Source organism: Mastigoproctus giganteus, chromosome 4, assembly GCF_048544385.1.
Source record: "Mastigoproctus giganteus isolate SK-2022 chromosome 4, ASM4854438v1, whole genome shotgun sequence".
NCBI classification, from domain to species: domain Eukaryota; kingdom Metazoa; phylum Arthropoda; class Arachnida; order Uropygi; family Thelyphonidae; genus Mastigoproctus; species Mastigoproctus giganteus.
Window position 1 is genome coordinate 125,709,357 of NC_143578.1, and position 24,604 is coordinate 125,733,960.

A 24,604-nucleotide genomic window follows, 5' to 3' on the forward strand; every position below is an offset into this window, starting at 1 on the left:
CATCAATTTATGGTAAACAAACACCTATATATTTTTGCAACTCGAGTCATATAATCAAATTGTCGGAACGCATTACATTAAAATACATACTAATAATACCTCGATTAGCGCGGTTTTCCATAGCGCGGTATTTTTTTGGCACAAATTAACTGCGTTATGCACGGTATTCCTGTATTGTACAATCATAGTACAACATATTTTAATTGAAATCATTTACTAACACTACTAAAATCAGGAAATTACATTTTAAAGTACTTACTCTGTGGATGAAAAGACCACAACCCACAATTCAGAATATTTCAAAACTAAGAGGAGTAGCTTCTTTATTACTGCATCTGACATCACTTCATTTTCAATGCTGGCCTGTGTAGCTATGACTATTCCTGTTGTTCCATTTACCACAATGTCTGCAAAAACACAGTGAAGTGGCATCATGCTGTAACTTCTTTCTACTATACTAATATTTTCCCTATTAAAAAAAAAAAAAAAAAAAAAAAGGAGGGTGATAGAATAACCTTTATTCTCAAATAATCTCAGACACCTTTAGAGAAAACCTAAATAATATGCACATAGTATTTAGGGTCTAGTGGCATTGGTGATACTCCACGATCAGTCCTCTTGTGTTGAATACAGCACTCTGTAAAGGCCAGATAGTGTGAGTGATATGTGGTTTAGTAGTGCAGTGTAGAGTTATGTTGTTCATCTGGCCTCAAGCCTAGGAGGTTGGAACACCACAGACCCGTAGTTACTGTACCACGCACAGTGAGCTGGGCCAGGAATAGGGATAGTGTTCTCTGGCTGGACAAATCTTGACGTGGCCTGAGCTTGCCAGGGAGAGTCCCTTAAAAAAAATAAATAAAAAAAAAAATCAGAAGTTTTTGTTAGAAAGGAGTGAAGGAGAAATGATGTTAAGTGATGGAATATAGGTGAAGGTGGATGATGGAAGACTTCACTCCCATCAGGAATTTAGAAGCTAAAGGGATAGAGGGGGCATCCCTGTATAGAAAGTCCATCCTCCATAGGAGAACTGTTAAGAACAGGGAAAGATTTAGAGTGGTAGAGCTCGTTCTAGCAACTCTACATCCTTCCTGAAATGAGGTTTTAGGGGGAATCAGTCATAGGGTCAGAGTGCCTTATGTGGGAAGGGAGATGGTGCTAGATGTTCTCTGCACATATGCAATGATATGTCATATGTATGACACATTACATATGTCAGCACATCCGATGCGATTTTTTAATTTTTTCCCTGACATATATTTAGGGAACTATTTCACAATAAACAACATCTTCCGCACTCACATTTGCCTTCTTTCATTCTTCATTTTACACCCAGACATTCTCTTTCATTCTTGGTACAGGTAACAGTCTTCCACATGCTTAAACACTCATGTTCGGTTACATCCTTCAGGGGGCAGGTCCCATATGCATACATTCATACCAAATACTTTCATATGGTTACCAATTTGCACTCCACATAATCTTTTGTGTTTGCACTGGGCAGGAACCATATACCGATAGGCCAAGTTTAGTACTCATCTTAAGTTTGTCCATATTTAGGTAGTTGTCACAGTCTGGATACTCATGGTTTGGTTTCTTCAACTGGTCTCGAAGACCTTTTTGACAAAGTATGAAAAAGCTATACGTAGTAAGTCTCCTCAGAGACTTACTACATATAACTTTTGTCAGACTTATATTTTTATATGTCACACTATATAGCTTTTGTCATTAATATTAATGTAATTCTGTGGCTATGGCAGTTGAGACAATCATAACGAATATTTGCCCAATCCTCATAAGCATTTCACGGGTACCTATGAAATGTTCTTCACAGGTACACTTGGGGTCTTAGGTAATAAAGGAATGATGTCCGGTGAGTATAAAGATAGTACGTTGTTGTTGTTTGTTTGCTATTTGGTTTTTAGGAGCATTAGCAACTAAGGCCATATTGCTCTGGGATATGCGGTGGTCATTCCCTGACCTTTCCGCATCCTCTGTATTTGGTGGTGACGGGCTCGAACCCCAGTCTAATCAAGAAGCGTGTGCTATGCACTGCTGCTCCTTCCCACATGGCTACGGAGGCACCTCTATAAAGATAGTATAGAGGACAAAGGTATACCAGAGGAAAAGTTTGGACTACCTTCAAGAGGAATCTCCTAGCGACCCCCCCCCCAAGGCTGCATTAATGCTATGGCCAAACAGGGCCATGGCCAGGGTCCTCACCTGAAGAGGGGCCTCAGTCTATCTTTTTTCTAAAGTAGTGATAAAAATTTATAATAATAATAATTAGCATTAGCAGAGGCATACATTGCAAAAAAGCAAGCTTATGCCGAATCAGCCAAAAAAAAAAAAAAAACCTCCCATTTCACCCATCCATTCACTCCAAATGCCTATCCAGCTCAGCCTTAAATTTATTTTAGCTGTCAACTTCCACAACAACAGATGGAAGTCTGTTCCACCAATCAACTACCCACTGGCTAAAGGCAAACTCCACACATCTATTCTACAACTGTCTTTCCTCAATTTGAATCTATGCCACCTCGGGTTCTTAATCTGAGCATAGGGAAGAATCCCATCAGCATTGAGCTTGCTCAAACCATTCAAGGCCATATACATCTCAATCAGGTCACCTCGCATGTGCCTAGTCTGCAAGCACTGCAATTTGCAAAACTTAGGCCTTTCTTGGTAAGAGCACCCCTTTGTTCTCCTCACCAATCTTGTACTTCTTTATACTCATTCTAGCAACTCTACATCCTTCCTGAAATGAGGCCTCCAGATCTGTACACAATACTCAAGGAGTGGCCTAACCATTGCCTCGTACAATGGAATAATCACCTCCTTGTCCTTGCTAGCAAAATTCCTATATATCATTGACAACACTCCATGACCTGCTCAGCAAACTTCATATCTGATTTCACAATTAACCCCCCCCCCCAGGTCATTTTCACTCTCCACTTCCCTGAGTGTTGGTACGCTTCTCTTCGGTTATCGCTACCCATATGCAATACTTTGCATTTGTCAATATTAAACTTACATTGCCACTTCTCAGTCCACTTGCCGAACTTATCTAGATCCAGTTGCAGTAGCATAGTCTTTACAGATATATCAGGCTTGGACATTAAGCCTGATATACCTTCATTAATATCCTTGATGAATACACAAAACAACAATGGGCTCAGCACTGAACCATGGGGAACTCCACTAATAACATTAGTCCACAAAGAGTAGTGTCCACTGATTACCACTCTCTGTTGTCTCCCACTCAACCATACCTTTATCCATTGTAGCAACTTGCTCTTAATGCCATACTGCGATAGTATCCAATCAAACTGAGCAAACAAGACCTCCCTTTAACAAACCCATGCTGTGTCTTAACTATTACTGCAGTCTTGTCTAGATGATCCTGCAATGCTTATTTAACCAATGACCCCATTATTTTCCCTGCAACACAAGTTAAACTAACTGGTCTATAGTTACTTCTGTCACCTTTTGAACTTCATTTGTGAATTGGGTATACATTTGCATACCACCAGTCCATGGGGAACTCCCTCGACTCAGGAAGAAGCTCTCATAATTATGGCTAAGTATTTCCTTACTTTCTTTACTGTCTCCTTTAATATAACTGGATTAATCCCATCCACCTCAGGTGCTTTCCTTATGTTTAACTACAACAATTTCTCCTCCTTTGCTCTCAGTTATTACAAATTCACTTAGCTCCATGTTAGAGTTTGATAAATTTCTGGCATTCCCCTCCTTGAATAACTCCGCATGTGTGCATGTAGATGCAAAATACTCATTCATTTTATCAGCTACCTGACCATGATCATCAATAGTCAAACCATCTATGTTAAGGGGACCAATCTGATTCATCCCTTTCCTTCTAGAGTTTACATAAGTAAAGAACTCTTTGCATTCTTTGCCAGATATTTCTTGTAATCTGCCTTTGCCTGCCTAACCTCCTTTGTGACTTGATTACAGACTAGCTTATATTTGGCATAGGCTTCTGTGTCACCTGATAATTTATATGTATCCCATGCATTTTTATTCTCTGCCACGAGCCTCCTTAATTCATCTCACATCCATTTAGGCCTAAACCTTGAACAGTATTTCTTAGTCGGTATGAAAAGCCTAGTAGCCTCCAAGATTAAGTCCCTGAAGGCTTCCCATTTAGAATTCATCATTGGTAACATCATCAGTTGATCCCGCTGTATAGAATTTAAAAACTGTCTGAGACCACTGTAGTCACCTTTATGAAAGCAAAAGCCCCTCCCCTTTTATCCTTGATGGAAGTTACATCTTTAAGTTGTTATTTGGTTTTTAGGAGCATTAGCAACTAAGGCCATTCAGGGTATATGCAGTGGTCATTCCCTGACCTTTCCACATCCTCCGTATTTGGTGGTCACGAGCTCGAGCTCCAGTCTAATCAAGAAGTGTGTGCTACGCACTACTGCTCCTGCCCATCTGGCTATGGAGGCCCCTGAATAGTAGACAGTAGCAATTCAGCTGGGATTGAGGTTTGTCGGTGTGGTGGAGGGGTGTCCAGTGTTGGTGGGTTTTGGTCTTGAAACTGAAGATGATGATTCAGGATACTTTTTATGGTTATTCTTCTGTTGAATAGGTTCCGTGCAAAATTTGAGAAAAACATGTCTTTGGTTTGGATCAATATATGCTCCTCTGGAAGATTGGCAATCTGTGTAATCAGGATACACCTCAAATCTTCATACTCAGAAAATGATATGGGATCAGGTTTCCTCCTGGCTACAATGGCAGTGTGGGTCATCCGCAATGCCCATAGATGTTAATTTTTCCTATATTGATTCATGCCCCACGAGAAGGTATGTGGTATACATTCTGGGGGGAAAACCAGGATGGGGCTTTTGGTTTTGGTGAAAGAGACCTCCGGTATGAATTTCCTTGTGATCTCGCCCTTTGTAGAGATAGTCCCTCAGTCCTGCCAGACCTGCTGCAGGGGAGCGAGGAGATGCCTTTTCTCCACTTTTGGATTATTTTCCAGGTTCGTGGTGAATCTAATTGTAGTTCCGGATAGTCCCTTTCATAGATAGTAAAGCATTCTGCATCTTAGGTCAAGTAGAAAAGCTCAACAAGAATTTGGAAAGCATGGGTGCTTATCATACAGCAGGCTCTGGTATTGGTGAGTAGAATGGCCCTTTGGATGGTGGCTAGCTTTCTCTGGTTGGTGACTATGGTTGCCTGGTGAAACCAGACCCACTGTAGTGTAAGAAAAGAGCTTTATAGAACAGGGCCAGATTGTGGCAATTTAGACCCCAGTCCCTGAGGGTGACTCTTGCCACCAAGGCTGCATAGTTCTGGAGTTTTGTTTTAATATATTGCAGATGTGGGAGAAAAGAGAACTTAGAGTCGAGAATTACTCCACAATATTTTAGCTGGGCTAGGGAGCAGAATTTTATGGTTTTGGCATTGATCTTGATCTGCACAGGTCTGGCAGGGTTTAGGTGCCTTTTAAGTAAGATGCTAGAAGTTTTGTCTGCAGAGATTGTTAGGTTATGATGGGTGGTCCAATCCTGGAGGATCCGGAATGTTCAATTGGCCTTGACTTCAAGTTGTGATCTTGAGCTGGCAGTCATGGAGAGAATGAATTGGAGCTGTACAAGTTGGAGTGGCATAGCATTAAGGGCAAGTGGCTGCAATGGATAAAGGGATGGTTGAGTGGGAGATGGCAGAGAGTGATAATAAATGGACTGCTCTATGTGAACTAATGTTATTAGTGGAGTAGGGTTCGGTGCTTGACCCATTGTTGTTTTGTGTATTTATCAATGATATTGATGAAGGTATATCAGGCTTGATGTCCAATTTTGCAGATGATACAAAGGTTGGCAGGGTTGTTAATGACAGTAAAAGCAGCATGCTACTGAAACAGGATCTAGAAAAGTTAAGCAGATGGGCTGAGAAGTGGCAATTGAAGTTTAATATTGACAAATGAAAAGTACTTCATATGAGTAGCAGTAACCCATGAGAAACATACCAATGGCGTGGTACTACACTCAGGGAGGTGGAGAATGAAAAAGACCTGGGGTTAATTGTGCAGTCAGATATGAAGTTCTCTGAGCAGTGCAGATGGGCTGCCAGAGCAGGTCATGGAATTTTGTCAATGATGTATAGGAATTTTTCCAGCAGAGACAAGGTGATTATCCCTTTGTATAAGGCAATGGTCAGGCCACACCTTGAGTACTGCGTACAGGTCTGGAGGCCTCATTTTAGGAAGGATGTAGAGTTCCTAGAACGAGTACAGAGAAGGGCAACAAGATTGGTGAGAGGAACAAAGGGTGGGCTCTTACCAAGAGAGGCTTAAGTTCTGCAAGTTGCAGCATCTGGAGACTAGGCACCAGCAAGGTGATCTGAGGTGTATAAGGCCTCGAATGGTTTGAGTAGGCTCAATGCTGATGAGATACTTCCACTTGCTCAGATTAAGAACCTGAGGGGGCATAGATTCAAGTTGAGGAAAGACAGTTGTAGAATAGATGTGCGGAAGTTTTCCTTTAGCCAGCGGGTAGTTGATTGGTGGAAGAGACTTCCATCTGTTGTTATGGAAGTTGATATCTTAAATAAATTTAAGACTGAACTAAAACATCTGGAGTGACCAGATGGGTGAAATTGGAAGGTTTTTTTTTTTTTTTTTTTTGGCTGATGCTGTATAAGTTTGCTTTCTTGCATCATATGCCTCAACTAATGCTAATGAGATCATCTGCATAGGCCTGTGATTTCACTGGCCCCAGATCTTGGTTGAGGAACTCTTTTTTTTTTTTTTTTTTTTTTTTTTTTGTTTTTAGGAGCATTAGCAACTAAGGCCATATTGCTCCGGAATATGCGGTGGTCATTCCCTAACCTTTCCGCATCTTCCGTATTTGGTGGTGACCGGCTCGAACCCCGGTCTAATGAAGAAGCATGTGATTCGCACTACTGCTCCTTCCCACCTGGCTACGGAGGCGCCCTGTGGAACTCGTATGCTCTTATGCATCTTTCTGGTAATTTTGGAGTAGGGACTCGCTACACAGATGGATCTATCACTGAACTAGGATTTAATACATGAGAATATATTGTAGGGAATCTGAGCCTGCCCAAGACGCTTGGCCACCAAAGTGAGTCGAACACCTCAGTAAAGTCAACAGAAATACTTCTCAGTTGTTGCTTGGATGGATATATGATGAGATTTATTGAGGCCATCCACCGTCGAGTGCCCCAGACAAAAACCAAACTGATTACAGGCTTACAGGTTAGTATTTGCATAGTGTTTGTCTACCCTTGAGAAATAATAGCCTCTCGAAATTTTGATGATGACTGTCAGGAGGGCAATGGGTCTGTATGAAGTTAGCTGTTGTGGTGGTTTCTTTGGGTTTTTAAGAAGCCTAATTGGCAGTTTTTCAATCCTGTGGGAAGGATCCTTCTGCAAGACAGTGGTTTTAACAGGTTGAGAAGGAGAGTCGGGTTATGGTCAGCCACTTTATTAACAATCTTGGGCTCAAGGAGATCTAGGCCTGGACATTTCCTGTTCTGTGGCTTGGAGACTGTTAGCTGGAACTCCTCAAGTGTGAAGGGCTCTTCTATTGCCAGTGTGGAGTATTCATCATTGGCAGCACATAGCTGGGCTTGTCCAGGTTAAAGGTCTGTGACTGATGGATCCAAGATATTAGGGATACCACCCTTCAGCATTTCCTAGGGCATACCGTCCTATTTCATTGCTATCAAATATGGGGAACTATTTGAGAGACTTTTGGTTCCTTAAAACCATATTGCACATCATGGTAACTCTATATACCATGCCTCCCCCAAGGATCGACATTGCCAGTCGAGGCTACCAGATGCTCCCTCAATGTCCTTTTTCTTTGTCAGATTAGGGCTTTGTAAGAGTTCCTGGCCATCTGAATTGCTGCCAGAGTGTGTCAACCTCTGCTTCTAGCTCGTTGAAAAGCTTTCCTTTTATTGTTGACTTCCCTCCTAAGATGCTGCAGCTCCAGGGATTACCAGGGCATGCGCAGGGAGGGGTTTTTCCATTGGCAAGTAGCATCACAAGCATTTGTGATGGCTCTCGTCACCGTTCTCTGATGTGTGTCGGGTTCCTGGAAGTTGTGGATTTTTGCGGACAGAGATGCAGCAGGGTTGTCTAGAGCCACAACAGAGTTGTTCCAGTTGGCATTATCTATTTTATATCTTGAGCATTGATCTAGTCGTCAGCTGTTGTTGTTGGGTTCTGGATATGTTGTAGGTTATAAGACGGTGGTCTGAGGTGGTCCAGGATTCTCGGACATACCAGCCAGATAATATACCTTGCCATTTGTCTGTTGGCCAGGGTGATATCTATGTTTGCTTCCCACAGGGTGGAAGAGAAGGTCGACAGATTACTGGATTTGTTAAGGATCGTGAGAGGGGTGTTAGAGATGAACTCCTCCAAGCGTTATTCATTGTGGGAGCTACTGTGGATGTCCGAGATTGCAAACCATGCTGGAGATCAGCAGATCACATCTGCACCAACGATGATTTTTTCATTAGGGATGAGGGTGACTATACTGTTCAGGTAATTGATCATTAGAAGAATGTCCTCTCTGGATCTGGAATAGATGGATACGACATAAAAGGTACCCAGAGGGCCAATGATATGGGCACACACACTGCCCAGGCCATGCAGAGATTGGATATTCTTGTAGTGGTGAGATCTGGCAATGGATTTCCAAGAAGTCCTGTCATCTGCCTGAATGATTTTGTAGGAGAGTGGGTCTATTTAAGGGTTCTTGTAAGATCAGGATGTCACTGTTTTCCTCGTTTATGATTAGTTTCAGTTTGTCTGGAATGACTTTTGCACTCTGTGCATTAATCTGTAGAAATTTTATCTGCTGGGTATTAAAGCATTTAAGATGTAGACCCATAGTCAGTTTTTCATTGTTGTCTTCTTTGCCTTCAAGTAGATTGGACAGCTATTGTCTCTGATTGAATGTTCATGTGGGAGTTTTAAGCTTTTGCAATTAGCACAAATGGGGTCCTTGGTCTTATTGGGGCAGTCCCTATACTCATGTCCCCTCTGGGCACAGTGCCTGCAGGCTGCCTCGGCCTGGGGTGCAGGTGTGTGTGTGTGTGTGTGTGTGTGTGTGTGTGTGTGTGTGTGTGTGTGTGTGTGTGTGTGTGTGTGAATGCCCAAACCTGCAACATTTGAAGCATTTGGGGACAGCTATGTGCTCCTTAAAGTGGTGGCTGTCCCACTCAATGAAAATCCTATCCTGGGTTCTAGTTGTGTTCCATGCTGGGGGAAGGGATTAGTTCAATCACCCAGTTAACTGTGCTACCAGTCTTGGATTTGGTGTGGTATTTTGTTTTTACTAATTCCTCTAAGGTTTATTATTAGTCATATGGTGCAAGGAAGCCTGAGGCTTATGCTGCACCAGCCAAAAAAAAAAAAAAAAAAATCCCGAGTTACCCTGAGAGAGAGAGAGAGAAAGAGAGAGAGAATAGAAAGGAATCACCAAGAAAGAGAAGAATGATGATATCCAGCTCAGGAACCTGGGTTTGCCAAGCCCATACTCACCAGATGTGAGCCCCTGGGGTTTGCACAGGATGTGCCGCCTGAATATTGAGAATAAACTTCAGTGATTTGTGCGAGTGTAATGCCTTTATCTACATCAAAGACAATGATTGAGGGCCCTTTTTTCCTTGGCTGTTCTGCCATCAGTCCCAGGTTGGGGATAGTGGGATTGTTTAGTATGTTTTCAATTTCTTGCTGGTTTCTGTTTCTATAAGTACTCTGATGTTGTGGGTTTTTCTGATAGTTTTGATTTGTGTGGTCTTTGAGATTGGTCACAACTTTTTTAATTTCTTCAATCAGCTTTAGTTCTTATTGATTTACTGGTTTTAAGATGACTATTTTCGGAGGTTTCTGTAGAATCTTTCTCTTTATTGCTTGGCTGGTTGTCTCGTGATTCATTTTGTTATTGATCCTCAGCATGTCTGAATATAAACGAGGGCAATGTAGCATTTCTTCCCCTAGAATAGGGTACATTGACTGTTCTTTATACATAGGGAGCCATATGCAGCAGAATCAATATGGCATTCACAGTGACATGTGCAATGCAAAAACTTATTTAGTTGATAGCCTAAATAAGTTTAAGGCTCAGCTGGACAGGTATTTCGAACGAACAGAGGGGTGAAGTGGAAGTGGTTATTTTTTATTTATTTATTTATTTTATTTTATTATTTTTTTTGGCTGATGCTGCATAAGCTTGCTTTCTTGCATCAAATGCCTCTACTAATGCTAATGCACTGCTGCACTGTACAAGTAGTGCCGCTCTCAGTTTCATACACTGGAGGGCATGTCATCAGCAGAAGTCAACGTGTTATGGAACAGCTGTTAACTGTTTCACTGTACAAGAGTACAAATGGACAAATTATTGTCGTGAAGTTAAAAAAAAAAAAAAAAAAAAAACTCTGGAGGAAACCTCTTGTCCAGAATGAGCTCATCCAATTGTCACAAATGAACCGTTGTATTGGCAGACACAATCAGCACAGATCTTATGACAACTGATAATGTGACTAGGCAGCTTAATACCTACCATGGGTCTATGTTAAGTGGATTCCCAAGTGTCACATCGATGAATAGAAAAGGTTGCGAATAGGATTGTATCTGATGCTCTTAGAAACATAAGACACAATACTATATCTTAGTTTTGCGAGATGAAAAGGACATGAATTCTACGATTAAATAGTGATCTGTGGCTAAGCACTCTAAATCAGAGTACAAATGATTGACATAGCACAAAGTTGAAACATCAATCAACATGGCCGAAGAAATTCAAGACTATCAAAAGCACCAGAAAGGTTATGAGCATGCTGTTGTTTGAATAAGAGACTTCTGCTATGCCATTCATTTATAGAGGTGAAGAGTTCACTCACAGAATTATGTAAGAATCCACAAAGTTGATTTTCAAGGTGGCATCATTAACAAGAGACCTATACATCTAACTGTGGATGTTATTTTGCTATTTTATGATAATTTTGCTTTATTAGCATTAATAGAGGCATATAATACAAGAAAGCAAGCTTATACAGTATCAGCCAAAAAAAAAAAAAAAAAAAATCCCATTTCACCCATCCATTCACTATAAAAGTTTGAACAGTTCTTCTTTGAAATTATTTAAGCTATCCACTTCCACAACGACAGATGGAAGATGCACAGATGATGTTGTTGTTGTTGTTATTTGGTTTTTAGGGGCATTAGCAACTAAGGCCACATTGCCCTGGGGATATGCGTTGGTCATTCCCTGACCTTTCCGCATCCTCCGTATTTGGTGATCACAGGCTTGAACATCAGTCTAATCAAGAAGCGTGTGCTACGCACTGCTGCTCCTGCCCACCTGGCTATGGAGGCGCTGCATACAGATGATGAAGCAAAGAAAGTTGTTAATGGTACTAAGAGCATTAAAAATACTTTTATGAGTTATGAAAAAGAAAAAACACTGAACCACACGACAAATACAACAAATTCCTGCTGCTTTTAAGATTAAACATGGCAATGTGCAATTTTGCTCCTATGGACCAAGCTATCCAATATTCAAAATAAAATAAAATAAATAAATATAAAGGGAAAAAATTACAAGGCAAAGCAACATACCAGAGGTGCAAGCCCCTGCACAAGGAGATGCACACCTACACCAAAGAATGGGAGCCACTTTTAAAATAAACATAAAATTGGAAATGGGAAGTTATAAGCACTACCTCTTCAAAGGGACCACCGTATAAATTCCAATAAAGATCATATTTCAATCATTTAAAAAATAATATATTTTTTTTTTTTTAATTAAATTACCAGTTATTTGTCAAAAAAAAATTTCTGAGAATGTCTCAATTTTCTTTTGAGGCACTCTCACAGTTGTATTTATTTTTCTAATCCCTGCAGTCTTGTTGTTGTTATTTGGTTTTTAGGAGCATTAGCAACTAAGGCCATATTGCTCCCGGAATATGCGGTGGTCATTTCCGGACCTTTCCGCATCCTCCGTATTTGGTGGTCACGGGCTCGAACCCCGGTCTAATCAAGAAGCGTGTGCTACGCACTGCTGCTCCTGCTCAACTGGCTACGGAGGCGCCGTCCCTGCAGTCTTGTATATAAAAGTTTAGAAGAAGCTAGTTATTTGCACTATCCTCCCAAAACTCATGAGATATAAACAAAACATTTTTGTTAAAGAAATTCTTCGTATGTTGGCCCACCTTCGGCTGAAATGACTGCTTTGATGGACTAATTTCTGGCAGAAAACTACAGCTGTATTGTGTTTCACTCCCCTTTAAAGAATTCCTGAGTTCCACTAATTAAAAGAATCAACTTGGCCTGGTTCTAATTCATTCTAAAGATGTGCAGTGATTTAACCTCAGAATTTTACAGAATATTAATACAAGATGCAGCATTCGTGCTTCCACAAATTGAGATCAGTGGACCCAGTTACACCATTAGAAATACTTCTGACATTGACACCTCTTCACAGCTGGGATAATACACTGAAGCTAGTAAACATTCTCCAGTCATCCTCCATAACAAAACACATCTATCATATGTGCTTTGTTATGGAGTCCAGGCTCAGTGTGCTTTCACCATACCAATGAATGATGTATATTCAACATCACCATTCTAAATCATTTTCTGATGTACAATTATTTAGAACATGAACAATAATACATTAGTACAGCATTCGGTACAAGATCTTACTCCCCCCCCCTCAATAAATGAAGTTATAAATACCATTGAAATTCCAGTTCTAATATTGAATAAAAAAGGTAAACCATTACAGCATTACAACAAGATAATAACCCGACCTTGTCACAGTTACACAGAATATAAAATGAGAGATATTTTTCGTAATACATATATAAAATTAGTTTTTTCATTCAAAAATCTGCTCATTTTTTAAAATCATAGTGAGTTTTAACTAAGAAATAAATGATTTAAACAATATCATGTACCAGGCAAATAGCCAAGATTATTAAGTCTAGCAAAATATATTGGACCATTATTTAGATACAGTTGTACAAACTTATCAGATGTATACACATCAAATACTTATCAGATGTATATCACAAATACAATTTTCAAAATGAAGGAAGACAGACCGAACTTTCATCATATGTACAAAATAGTTCACACTTCCCGAAAGTGGATGCAGTAATCCTGATAAAAGAAAATAATGAATATAATTTACAAAATTTAAACTACATGGTTAGAATACTTTAAATGCTAGACTGCCTCAGGATTTTTTAAGGTCACAGAAAGCCTGGTCACTTCTTCTGGGCTTTCTATGACCAAGGGGCTTATCTTATCCACTGTCTTTCTTTTTGCACTCATGTATGAAAAGAGCTCTTTGTTTCCATTTTTAGGTCCCTTTGCTAGTGATATCTCATACTTATCTTCACCTGTCTCTTACTTTATCAGTGGTTTTCGTTACAAATATGCTTATGAAATTCATAAAAATCAGTATCTCGCCATAACCTGCAACTATACTTTTTTAATTATGCTCAATTAAACCCTTAACTTTCTGGTCATTACCTTGGCCATCATTCTTTTACAAAACTTCTCCACTGTAACAAATGCATTGGTACCTACCAGGATAAATCCTTTGAATACTTCTCATAATGAACTCATATCCACCAGCTTATAGATATATATCTCCAGTTAGTAGAGCCAAAGAAGTACCTCAATCCATTATAGACCCTCCTTCCTTGAAATTGATGCCCTCTCCTTTTCCTGTGACCATAGAAATCTCTTTGGACACTATCCATTTTATGTGAGAGAGAGAGAATCTTTATTGCAACTACATGAATGCAATGTACAAAAAATTAATGTTGCAACTGTCCTATCAAAGACTCACATCAGAATTAAATAATTATGTACACAATGATATAAAAAGTAAAAATTAGAAAAAAAAGTAACATGATATCATGAATCTTCCCATGATTCAGTATTTACATGCTACATCATATAAAGTTATATTTACAATATATATAATATACACGAATGGCACTCATATGTTCTATGTGGAGACTTGTCGATGTGGTCTTGTTTGAAGACATATATGGTGTGACTGTCACCACATGTAGCAAACAAGTTGTACTGCAGCACAGGAGAGCTGGACAGATGGTGTGGAGAGGAGCACGAGCTTCTTCTTACTGGCTTCTAGGATTTGAGCGAGCTGATAAGACCTCTTTCCCATAGGTTTTATTAGTGCAGAACTTATTCAAGTCGGCATCTAGGTGCTGTACTTCCATTAGCAATTGATTTGGAAGGAAGCAATCTGAGATATGAAATCTCCAATGCTTCAAGCAGAGCATCAGGGTAGACCGAAGTTCTGGCTTGGGTATTCACCAGTAACACAAATCCCAAATGGGTGGTGTTGATATTTGGTCTGTGACCATCTTAACTGTGGCTACCAGTCGCTGTACTTCAATAACATCAGGTAGTTGCTGCGTCCCCAGTGAAGTAGCTAAGGTTGTAGTTCTGTCCTGCGATGGGAGACAAGCTTTCCTGTCAGCCCATTTAAGGAGCCAGAATTCTGCAGTGAGGATTGGCTTCTTCATTGCAGTAGCTGATACCCACACTTCAGTGGCATAGAGGAGTGGAGTATAAATTATTGTTCTAATGAATTTTCTAATTATTTGAGGATCCTTGATATAGATCAATTGCTGTTTAGCCACCCATCGAAGAGAGGCTGCTCTGGATGTGAGCTTGTCTACATGAGGATAAAACTGAAGTTTTGAGTCAAATACTATTCCCAAATCAACATGGGTAGGAATGGCAGATATTACAATTCCATCGAGTGTCGGAGCTATTGTAGTGTTGGGGTTACTTCCCTCAAACCAACCCCTATAGGGGTTGGTTTGAAGGAAAACACCATTAGTTTTGTTTTTTGTGGATTGATTGAAAGTCCATATTGTCTGAGGTAAGAGGCGATGTTGATGAGGCTATTTTTAATGTGCTGTAACCCCAAGGTGGTTGTTGGATGCAGTAGGCGTTAGAATTGTTATATCATCTGCATACATGATGATTTTCTCAATGTTACAGACAAGAGGCACGATGATGGCTGTAAATAACAAGTCAGATAGAACTCCTCCTTGTGGAATGCCAACAGATATTGCCTTCTTGTGCAATTTTCCATGGGCATAAATCTATAACACCTTGTCATGGAGGAGTGATGCTATGAATCAGAGAATATTATCTTGGATTAGATAGTGGGCTTCAAATAAGCAAAGAGTGCTGACACACTGATGGTGTCAAAGGCAGCTCCGATATCCAGGTACGTGATAGCGAGTTCCTCATGGCGTTCGGAAGCAGACGATATAGTACTTGTGGTTGCAAGAAGGTTCGTCACCGTGGACCCATTCGGATGACATAGTGGATCTGTCGCAGCTTATCTCATAGGATGTGAATCATTAAGATGGGCAGCTCGCCCACCTTAATGAATCACATCCTTGCACTGTCAAAATTTGTATGGAGTTGGGAACTTTGTTGAGAACCAACCTGAGAATATTACAGCCCACAAGCTGTAATATTCTCAACAAGGATCCAACTTCATACAAAACTCTGCAATATTCTCTAATATTTGCACTTTCTCTGACACCTTGGAATAAATAACAGTCATCCAGATAGCTCAAAATTCTGTTTCTCCCATGTCATATTTATTTCCCGTCACGATTTCCAATGAGTAAGAGGTAGATTGAAGTTGTCCATAATAAGGCAATTACTCTTGGCTGCCCAATCAAGTTGCCTATAGAAATTTATGTCAAACTCCTAGGAGTCATTTCATCTGCAACATACCCTGACTATCATCTTCCCTTAACCGCATATTGGTCTCCGTGGGTAGCAGAGTGGTGGAAAAAGGCCCGGGTTTGAATCTCATCACTAACACAAGGAACTTTTATGGCCTTTTTTCACTCCATGCTTGAGTTATTCAGTTTTGGGAGTGGAAGCAAGGTCCTCCCCCAACAATCTTTTCATCCTGCAAAACAGGCAAATCGAGCAGAGAACATATTCAATTTATGGACATATTACATGTGGGCAGATGAATTAGTTCTTGGGGAGCTATAATAAGACACTTTACTTATTACCGCATGTAATCTTGCACCAAACAGACTCAACATCCATCTGAACTTGATCTCACTCTGGTACAGTCTGAGTGCTTTTAGGGACCTGATAAGAAGCATGACTCCCCTCCCATCCCTCCTGAACATGCTACATAATAAAATTTTTCATTCACTATCTCTGCCACATCTCCTTTAGTCTTATTATATCAGCATTGATTCCATTAATCAAAAGCTGAAATTTATTTTAATTTATGTAATACTCCTGGCATTACCATAAAATCTTGTATCTTCGGCATCTCGATATTACATGAGTTCATGGAATAAGAAATTGGCCAGAAATTGCATACATTGTGCCTCCATCCTAACTTGGCTTGATACATTACAGGCAACTGTAACCAGGTCATGGAACATGAGGAGTTTACATAGCCAATTCGATGTCAGTGCAAAGAACTGGGGATGGAAGAAAAAAAAAGCAAAGAACTTTAAAATACAGTTGCTGCATTTCATCATGACATGCACAGTTTACCCAACAAAATATATAACATGCATTATTTAGTTACCTCCCCTGATGGTATTCTCCACCTTGTCGTGGTGGGGGGGGCTTGCATGTCCCAATGACCCGGAGAGCTAAGCCGACGGTAGCTTAGCTACTGGTAGGGCCTCCCAAGCCAGACAGGTCAAAGGGTAGGGGCCAGACTAAGAGAGATACCCTGGCCCTCCGGGTTGGGGGTTGCTGCAATGGGCTAGCTCCTCGTTCAGTGTAAAAAATACACAAATGCTAAAAGACCTACAAGTGAAAAGTTACTGGGAGTGCATGACAGCCCGAAGCTTAACCGACCAAGACACCTTGAACCGCACTTTATGGCGGAAAAAAATTCCTAACAAGAAATAACTTGTAGGCTGAGGAAACCCATTGTAAATGGAAGCACTTCTCTTGAATGAATTATTTAGTTATCTTTAATGGAAGAAAAGTCTGGGAATACTGTTCTGGAGTGGCCCTTCCAGAACAGTATTTACAGACTTTTCTAAGATTTTTTTTTAGAAAAGTTCTAGATTTGTTCTAAATCTTTTTTTAGATTGTTTTCCAAACTTATTTAAAAGAACCAGCTAAAAGTGATTCTCTTAATGTTTTTGAATTTTCAGTTTCTGAAAGTTGTCAGGTATAATAATCACAAGGCTATTTATTTAAATTAATGTTATTATTTTTTGTTTCATAAATCTTTTACGTCACTATAACATGTAATGTAAAATAATCATACATTTCATTTGTGCCAGTTGCATATAGTTCTTAAATAAAGAAAAGAAACAAATTTGAGGTTAATGATGCTTACTTGGCTTCTAAATGACAGAGCAACTGATGATCATTTGTTACTGCTTTGGATCCAATAAGTAACATATTTGATGCATTTTTTGAGTCAATTTCATGATCCACTTGAATCGTATGAAATAATGCTGAAATGGCAGAAGGAAAAACTTTTCAAAGTGGTATTGAATTAAATGAATTCAGAAATATACACAGATTAGAACAACAAAAATACATTGTCCATAACAAAAATGTTTACAATTATTTTCAATACACGTAATGGCATGCCACAGGTGGGGGGTACAGGCTTGGCACATGTGGTGTTCCAAGCTGCATATCATGATTCTTCTCTTTCTTGGTGATTCCCTTCTACTTCTGACTCTTAGGTGCCGCCATAGCCAGGTGGGAAGGAGCAGCAGTGCGCAGCACACGCTTCTTGATTAGACCGGGGTTCGAGCCAGTCACCACCAAATACAGAGGATGCGGAAAGTCAGGGAATGACCACCGCGTATTCCCGGAGCAATATGGCCTTAGTTGCTAATGCTCCTAAAAACCAAATAACAACAACTTCTGACTCTTGTTCTTACTGTCTTATTTATTTATTTTTTTGTAGTGAGGGTTTGCTTGCTCTCTCTCTCTCTCTCTCTCTCTCTCTCTCAAGGCACTTGTCCTAGCCTAACTGTGGACAGAAGGCAATGGGAAAGCACGTCTAACTATTTTATTCCTAGACATGGCATACAACTCAAGAGTAATGAGATCTGTCAGTAGGACCTTGGCAGTAAGCCAAAATGTCGAGCATGGCCAAAGAATTCACTGGATTTCCCATGTCGTTATCAACCAAAACCCCTATGAGTATATAGGAAATAGAGGGGAGATGGCAGGAAGAGGGGAAAGATAAGTAGCCTGCAATGTTATGACAATAAATACAATGGGTAAATTAGAAACATTATGACAATAAATACAATGGGTAAATTGAAAAGGGAAATGGAACAAAGTAAAATAAATACTGGGGAGTTGTATGCAACTATATAGAAAGAGAAAGGAGACTTAGAAGTGATGAGGTATGAGTTTTATGTTTCTTTGCGAGTGGTGGGGAATATATATATATATAATGTGTGGTTTGTAAAATAAAGTGTCTGTGAAAATGGAAATGAAAAGTACACATGGTGCCTGAACTAAGAGAAGTTTAAAGGATAGTCGAAAGTGGAAGTGAAGTAGTGGTTAAACAGGTGAAAGAATTTCCTGGCTATGTATCATATTTTCATTTACTAAATTCAGATTTTGCATATTTGCCATCACCTGATTCGACCTCTTACTAAAATTGCCCTCCCATATCTGAATACAGTGTTATTTACTTATTTATTTCTTTGTTATTTATTATTTTTATTTTTATTTATTATTTTTATTTATTATTTTTATTTTTGTATATATTTTTGTATTTTGTTTGCTCCCTCAGTCTCAGTTCATTATTGTACTAGGTTTTTCTAATTCTTTCACCTGTTTAACCACTACTTCACTTCCACTTTCGACTATCCCTTAAACTTCTATTAGTTCAGGCACCGTGCATACTTTTCATTTCCACTTTCACAGACACTATTTATTTTACAAACCACACATTATTTATATCCTTTTGCTTCCTTAACTGCTGCACTGCATGCTTTGGAGCATTAGACATATGATAACTTTTGTATTTTTGCTCATCTGTTTAATTGGTCACTTCCCCGTCACACGGATACAGTTCCCATTTATGATTTTACCCTTCCCCCCCCCCACATGGGGCTACTTCAACTGATACATATATACACCACGCGTGAACACCCAGCTTTCTCCTTCAATCACCACTGACTTTCAACGTCTTCCGGTTTTCTTGTTTTTGCCCCATCTCTTAGATTTTTTTGCGTTTACATTTCATTCTTCTCTCTCCACAGGATTTTATTTATCATTATTTTTATTTTATAGTTTATTTATTTTTTTATTCTTCCTTCTGGTCTCTGTCGGGTTGGCTGTGATGTATACCGTTTACGTGTATATCATAACAGAAACAGAGACCTGGCCTATTGTTGTGGCTCCTGCCGACCCTTTTTAAGAACTAGTTATAGTCCTAGGACCCACAGCTTTAGGTTCTTACAATAATTATGCTCTCATTTATTGCATTTTATTTTTATTTCAGGTAAACTGATTTTTTACTTACAGGTTCTCCCTAATCTTCCATGGTTACTACACCTGATAGCTCAACTCCCCTACCATATACACAAATATACTGATTTTTACCTTTTTGTCTATTATTCATTATGGTTGCCAGTCCTTTCTGTATTTACCATAGTATCCGGATCCATAACCCTGTCTTATATACATTCTATAAATTTTGCATAAACTTTATAGCTCATTCATGTTTGTTAAGACTTTCGTAATTTCATTGCATCTTTATCATTTTATATATATATAAAAAAAAAAAATATATATATATATATGGGTCCATGAACTTTCTGTGATTTTTGACAGGGTCCGTATATCTCAGTAGTTTGGGAACCACTGGTCTAGAGTACTGGTGACATTTCTGTATACACAAATTAAGTTTGGTATTTTATTGGTTTTTAACCAACTGATGCAACTTTTTATTGCATATTACTGCACGTTATTGTTATTTAAAACTGTTTTTGATGTAGTCTGGGATTTTTGATGTGCTCTGCACCATATCACAGTTTCCCTTTAAGTGTTAGAGTAATTAAAGGTCGCACACAAACAATCACAGAGAGGGCGGAATTGTAATTTTGCCCCATGCTGCTGACAGGTGTTCGTGGTGTGACAACTTCTCCAACCCCACCCCGAACTTAAACTCCCCTTCTTCAATTAAATGAGTGCAATTTTTTCAAAATAAATTTTGTATAACAATTAAGGATGATTACGCAGAAACTGCCAAACACACTAAGCCTTGAAAAATTTCCCTTGAAGTACATATGAACTGATTGAAGATTTACATAGACGACTCATTTTACAGACTAGCTGAATGTTTTCGTACTTATTTTATTATGCACCCATGTTGGGGACTTATAAACTAACGATGTGTGTTTACTAACTATCTGATAAAAATCCTGCTTTAGGATGGAATATTTACTACATACATCATTAATTTGGCATCATTTTCAGTCATTTACAAAAAAAGTAGCACTTTAACTACTCCAATTTTTATTTAGTAAAGTAACAAAATATGAACCAGAAATTTGTTACTGTAATGAAGTAGTCAATTATTATTATATTTTTAAATATTAAATTACCTGGTAAAAGAAAATGGGTAAAATGACATAAAAAACTCTTTCTCAGTTGTTCAGAAACTCTGCATTAAGTCTAATGCAGCGTTATAGCATTAAGTCTAATGCAGAGTTTCTCAACTAGTGCAAGGGAAGGACTCATTACTTGGAATTCTGTTGTGCTGAGAAATAAATTTTTACGTAATTTATTTACAAGTATTGTCTGTATAAATATGAAGGAGATCTTTTTAATTCATTTTCTGGATTGCCTTCAATATTTATTTGTTTATTATTTATTTAATATATTTAATATTATTTAATATTTATTTGTAATATTTATATACAGTAAAATGAAAAAAAATATTATATATACCATATATATATAAACTGCCCTACCATTAATATCCGGACACCTACATTTCTACATATTAGCATTAGTATTAGCAGAGGTATATCATGCAAGAAGAAAGCTTATGCAGCATCAGCCAAAAAAAAAAAAAAAAAACCCCTTCCACTTCACCCCTCCGTTCGTTCGAAATACCTGTCCAGCTGAGCCTTAAATTTATTTAGGCTATCAACTTCCACAACAAGGGATGGAAGTCTGTTCCACCAACCAACTACCCGCTGGCTAAAGGCAAATTTCCACACATCTATCCTACATCTGTCTTTCCTCAATTTGAATTTATGCCCTCTCAGGTGATTATTCTGAGCAACAGACAGTATCCCATCAGCATTGAGCATGCTCAAACCATTCAAGGCTTTGGACACCCCTATCAGATCACCTCGCTGGTGCCTAGTCTCCAGACACTAATTTGCAAAACTTAAGCCTTTATTCGTAAGAGCAACCCTTCGTTCCGTTCACTAACCTTGTTGCCCTTCTCTGTACTCGTTCCAGCAGCTCTACATCCTTCTTGAAATGAGGCCTCCAGACCTGTATACAGTACTCAAGGTGCGGCCTGACCATTGTCTTATACAAGGGAATAATCACCTCCCTATCCCTGCTAGAAAAATTCCTGTATATCATTGATAAGACACCATGAGCTACTCTTGCAGCCCGTCTGCACTGCTCAGAGAACTTCTTATCTGCCTGCACAATTACCCCCAGGTCCTTTTCATTCTCTACCACTGTCAGTGTAGTACCACAGAGTTGATACGTTGCTCTGGGGTTGCTGTTTCCCATATGTAGTACTTTACATTTGTCAATGTCAAACTTCATTTGCCACCACTCAGCCCATCTGCTCAACCTTTCCAGATCCTGCTGCAGCAGAATAGCGTCAGTAACGTCCTCAACAACCCTGCCAACCTTTGTATCGTCCGCAAACTTGGACATTAAGCTTGATATACCATCATCAATATTATTTATAAATACAGAAAACAACAATGGACCCAACACTAAACCCTGAGGGACTCCACTAATAACATTAGTCCATGATGAGCAGTGTCCATTAATTACCACTCTGTCTTCTGCCACTCAACCATCCCTTTATCCATAGCAACAATTTGCCACCAATGCCACACTGCTCCAATTTGTGCAGCAGTCTTCCATGTGCAACAGTATCAAAAGCCTTTCTAAGATCCAAATATAAAATATCAAAGTTATTCCCTGCATCCAATTCTTTTGTGACTGCATCATAGTATACACAATCAAATTGGTCAGGAAGACCTTCCCTTAACAAAACCATGCTGTGTCTGAGCTATAACTGAATTCTTGTCAAGATGATCCAGCAGTGCTTCTTTAACCAGTGCTTCTATTAATTTTCCTGGAACAGAAGTTAAACTCACAGGTCTATAATTACTTGTGTCAGTCTTTGATCCTCCTTTGCGAATTGGGGTTACATTTGCACATCTCCAGTCTGTGGGTACCTCCATTGAGTCCAAGGAAGCTCTCATAATTATGGCTAATGGATTGCTTACTTCCTTTGCTGCCTCCTTTAATATAACTGGATAGATCCCATCCACCCCAGGTGCCTTTCTTGTATTTATCTTCAACAATTTCTCCTCCACTTTACTCTCAATTATTACAAGATCATCTAGCTCACTGCCAGTGTTTACTTCATCTATGGCATTCCCCTTCCTGAATAACTCCTCATGTGTGAACGTAGATGCAAAATATTGATTTAGTTTGTTAGTTACCTGATCAGGATCATGAACAGTTGAACCATCGATATCAAGTGGGCCAATCTGATTCATCCTCTTCCTTCTAGAGTTTACATAAGTAAAGAACTCCTTGCTGTTTTTCTTTGCATCCTCTGCCAAAGATTTCTCGTAATCTGCCTTCGCCTGCCTAACCTCATTTGTAACTTGGTTACAGATCAAGTTATATCTATCGTAGGCTTCTGTGTCACATGTTAATTTATATGTATCCCATGCATTTTTCTTCTGTGCCATATGTCTCATTAGTTCATCTGACATCCATTTAGGCCTGAACCTTGAACAATATTTCTTAGTTGGTATGTAAAGCCTAGTAGCTTCCAAGATAAGTTCTTTGAATGCTTTCCATTTTGAGTTTGCTGTTGGTAACATCATCAGTTGGTCCCACTGTATAGAATTTAAATACTGTCTCAGACCATCGTAGTCGCCTTTACAAAAGCAGTAACCCTTCCCTTTACCCCTAATGGTAGTTACCTCCTTGAGTAAATCCCACTTCAGCACACTGCGATCACTGCCACCTAGTGGTTCCTGTATCTGCAGATTCTTAATGCATGAAGAATCACTACTGATAATCATATCGAGAGTATTACTTCCTCTAGTTGCCTCCCGAACATGCTGATTTAGAAAACAATCATCCAATAAATCCACAAAAGCCTTGCTAGTGTGTGAGTGACCAACCCACAAATTCCAGTCAATATCTGGGAAATTAAAATCCCCCATTCTAAGACTCTCTGATTTACTGGCCCACTCTATTTCCCTGTACAGTTTCTTATTATACTCATCAGAGTCAATGGGCCTATAGCACACTCCCACTCTCAATTTTGATCTCCCAATGCTTATGTCACACCAAACTGACTCAACACTGCACTGTCCAGCGATGTCGACTGGCTTCACTTCCTTGGATTTTATGTGTTTCTTAACTAATAGCATAACCCCTCCTCCCTTTCTATCCTGTCTATCCTTTCTGTAGACGTTTCCCCAAATTCCAGTTCTGCATTACTTATATCTGTGTGACATCACGTCTCTGATATCCCAACAATATCCGCCTTTGATGCTTTGAGCAATACCTCAAATTCATCAAATTTATTTACCAAACTCCTAGCATTGGTGTACACGCAAGTATACATGCACCTGTTCTTTTTCTTAGCTACCCTAACACAACCCATGTGTTTACTTGTACCCCAATGACTCCCAGCAGTCTCTGAAATATCCTGCATCTTATTTTCCAGGCTGCTGCTCATTCCAATAGAAGCAGTGCAAGAATCACTTTCACCTCTGCCAGCGGCTACTGTAAATTTCCTGTGAATATAACCTTTATTCACAGGAAAATAACATGTGATGAAACCTCTAGCCTTTATAATAGACAGTAGTCTCTATGAAACATTTCCCACTAGTTTTATGTGAATGCCGTCCGATATTTTCCACCATTTGGCCTTCAAGCAGCTACTAGTTAATTCTGTTTTTAGGACAGTCACTCCTCACACGCACCAAATGATCTAATTCATGCCAGAGGTTCTCTTTGAAACCAGATCAGATCTCTGATCTGGCCTGTCCAATTATTCCATATTAATGTCCTCAAACCAGTCCATCACAATGCGATCCAATACATACATGCTGATACAGGTATGGGACTTCCCCGCCATGCTGCCAAACGTCTAGAGAGACTTCTCTAGACGTGCTGGCATATGTGGCTGTGTCCAAAACAACCAATGGCCCCAGGACAAATCACAATAAATAGCCCAGACTATCATGATCCTCTACCAAACTTCATTGTCAGAACGATATAGTCTGCCATGTTGTGTTCTCCAAGCATCTGCTGCAT

The 24,604-nt window shown here is 39.4% G+C and overlaps 1 protein-coding gene across 1 annotated transcript in view; it reads right to left on the reverse strand.

Annotated features, from left to right (window-relative positions):
* LOC150087046 (uncharacterized) overlaps positions 1-24,604 on the reverse strand; it is a 221,252-nt gene that overhangs the window by 152,697 nt on the left and 43,951 nt on the right. The window contains exon 3 of the mRNA XM_090372358.1: positions 260-407. Within this exon, the coding sequence (XP_090228484.1) occupies positions 260-407 (148 nt within the window). The remainder of the gene's footprint in view (positions 1-259; positions 408-24,604) is intronic.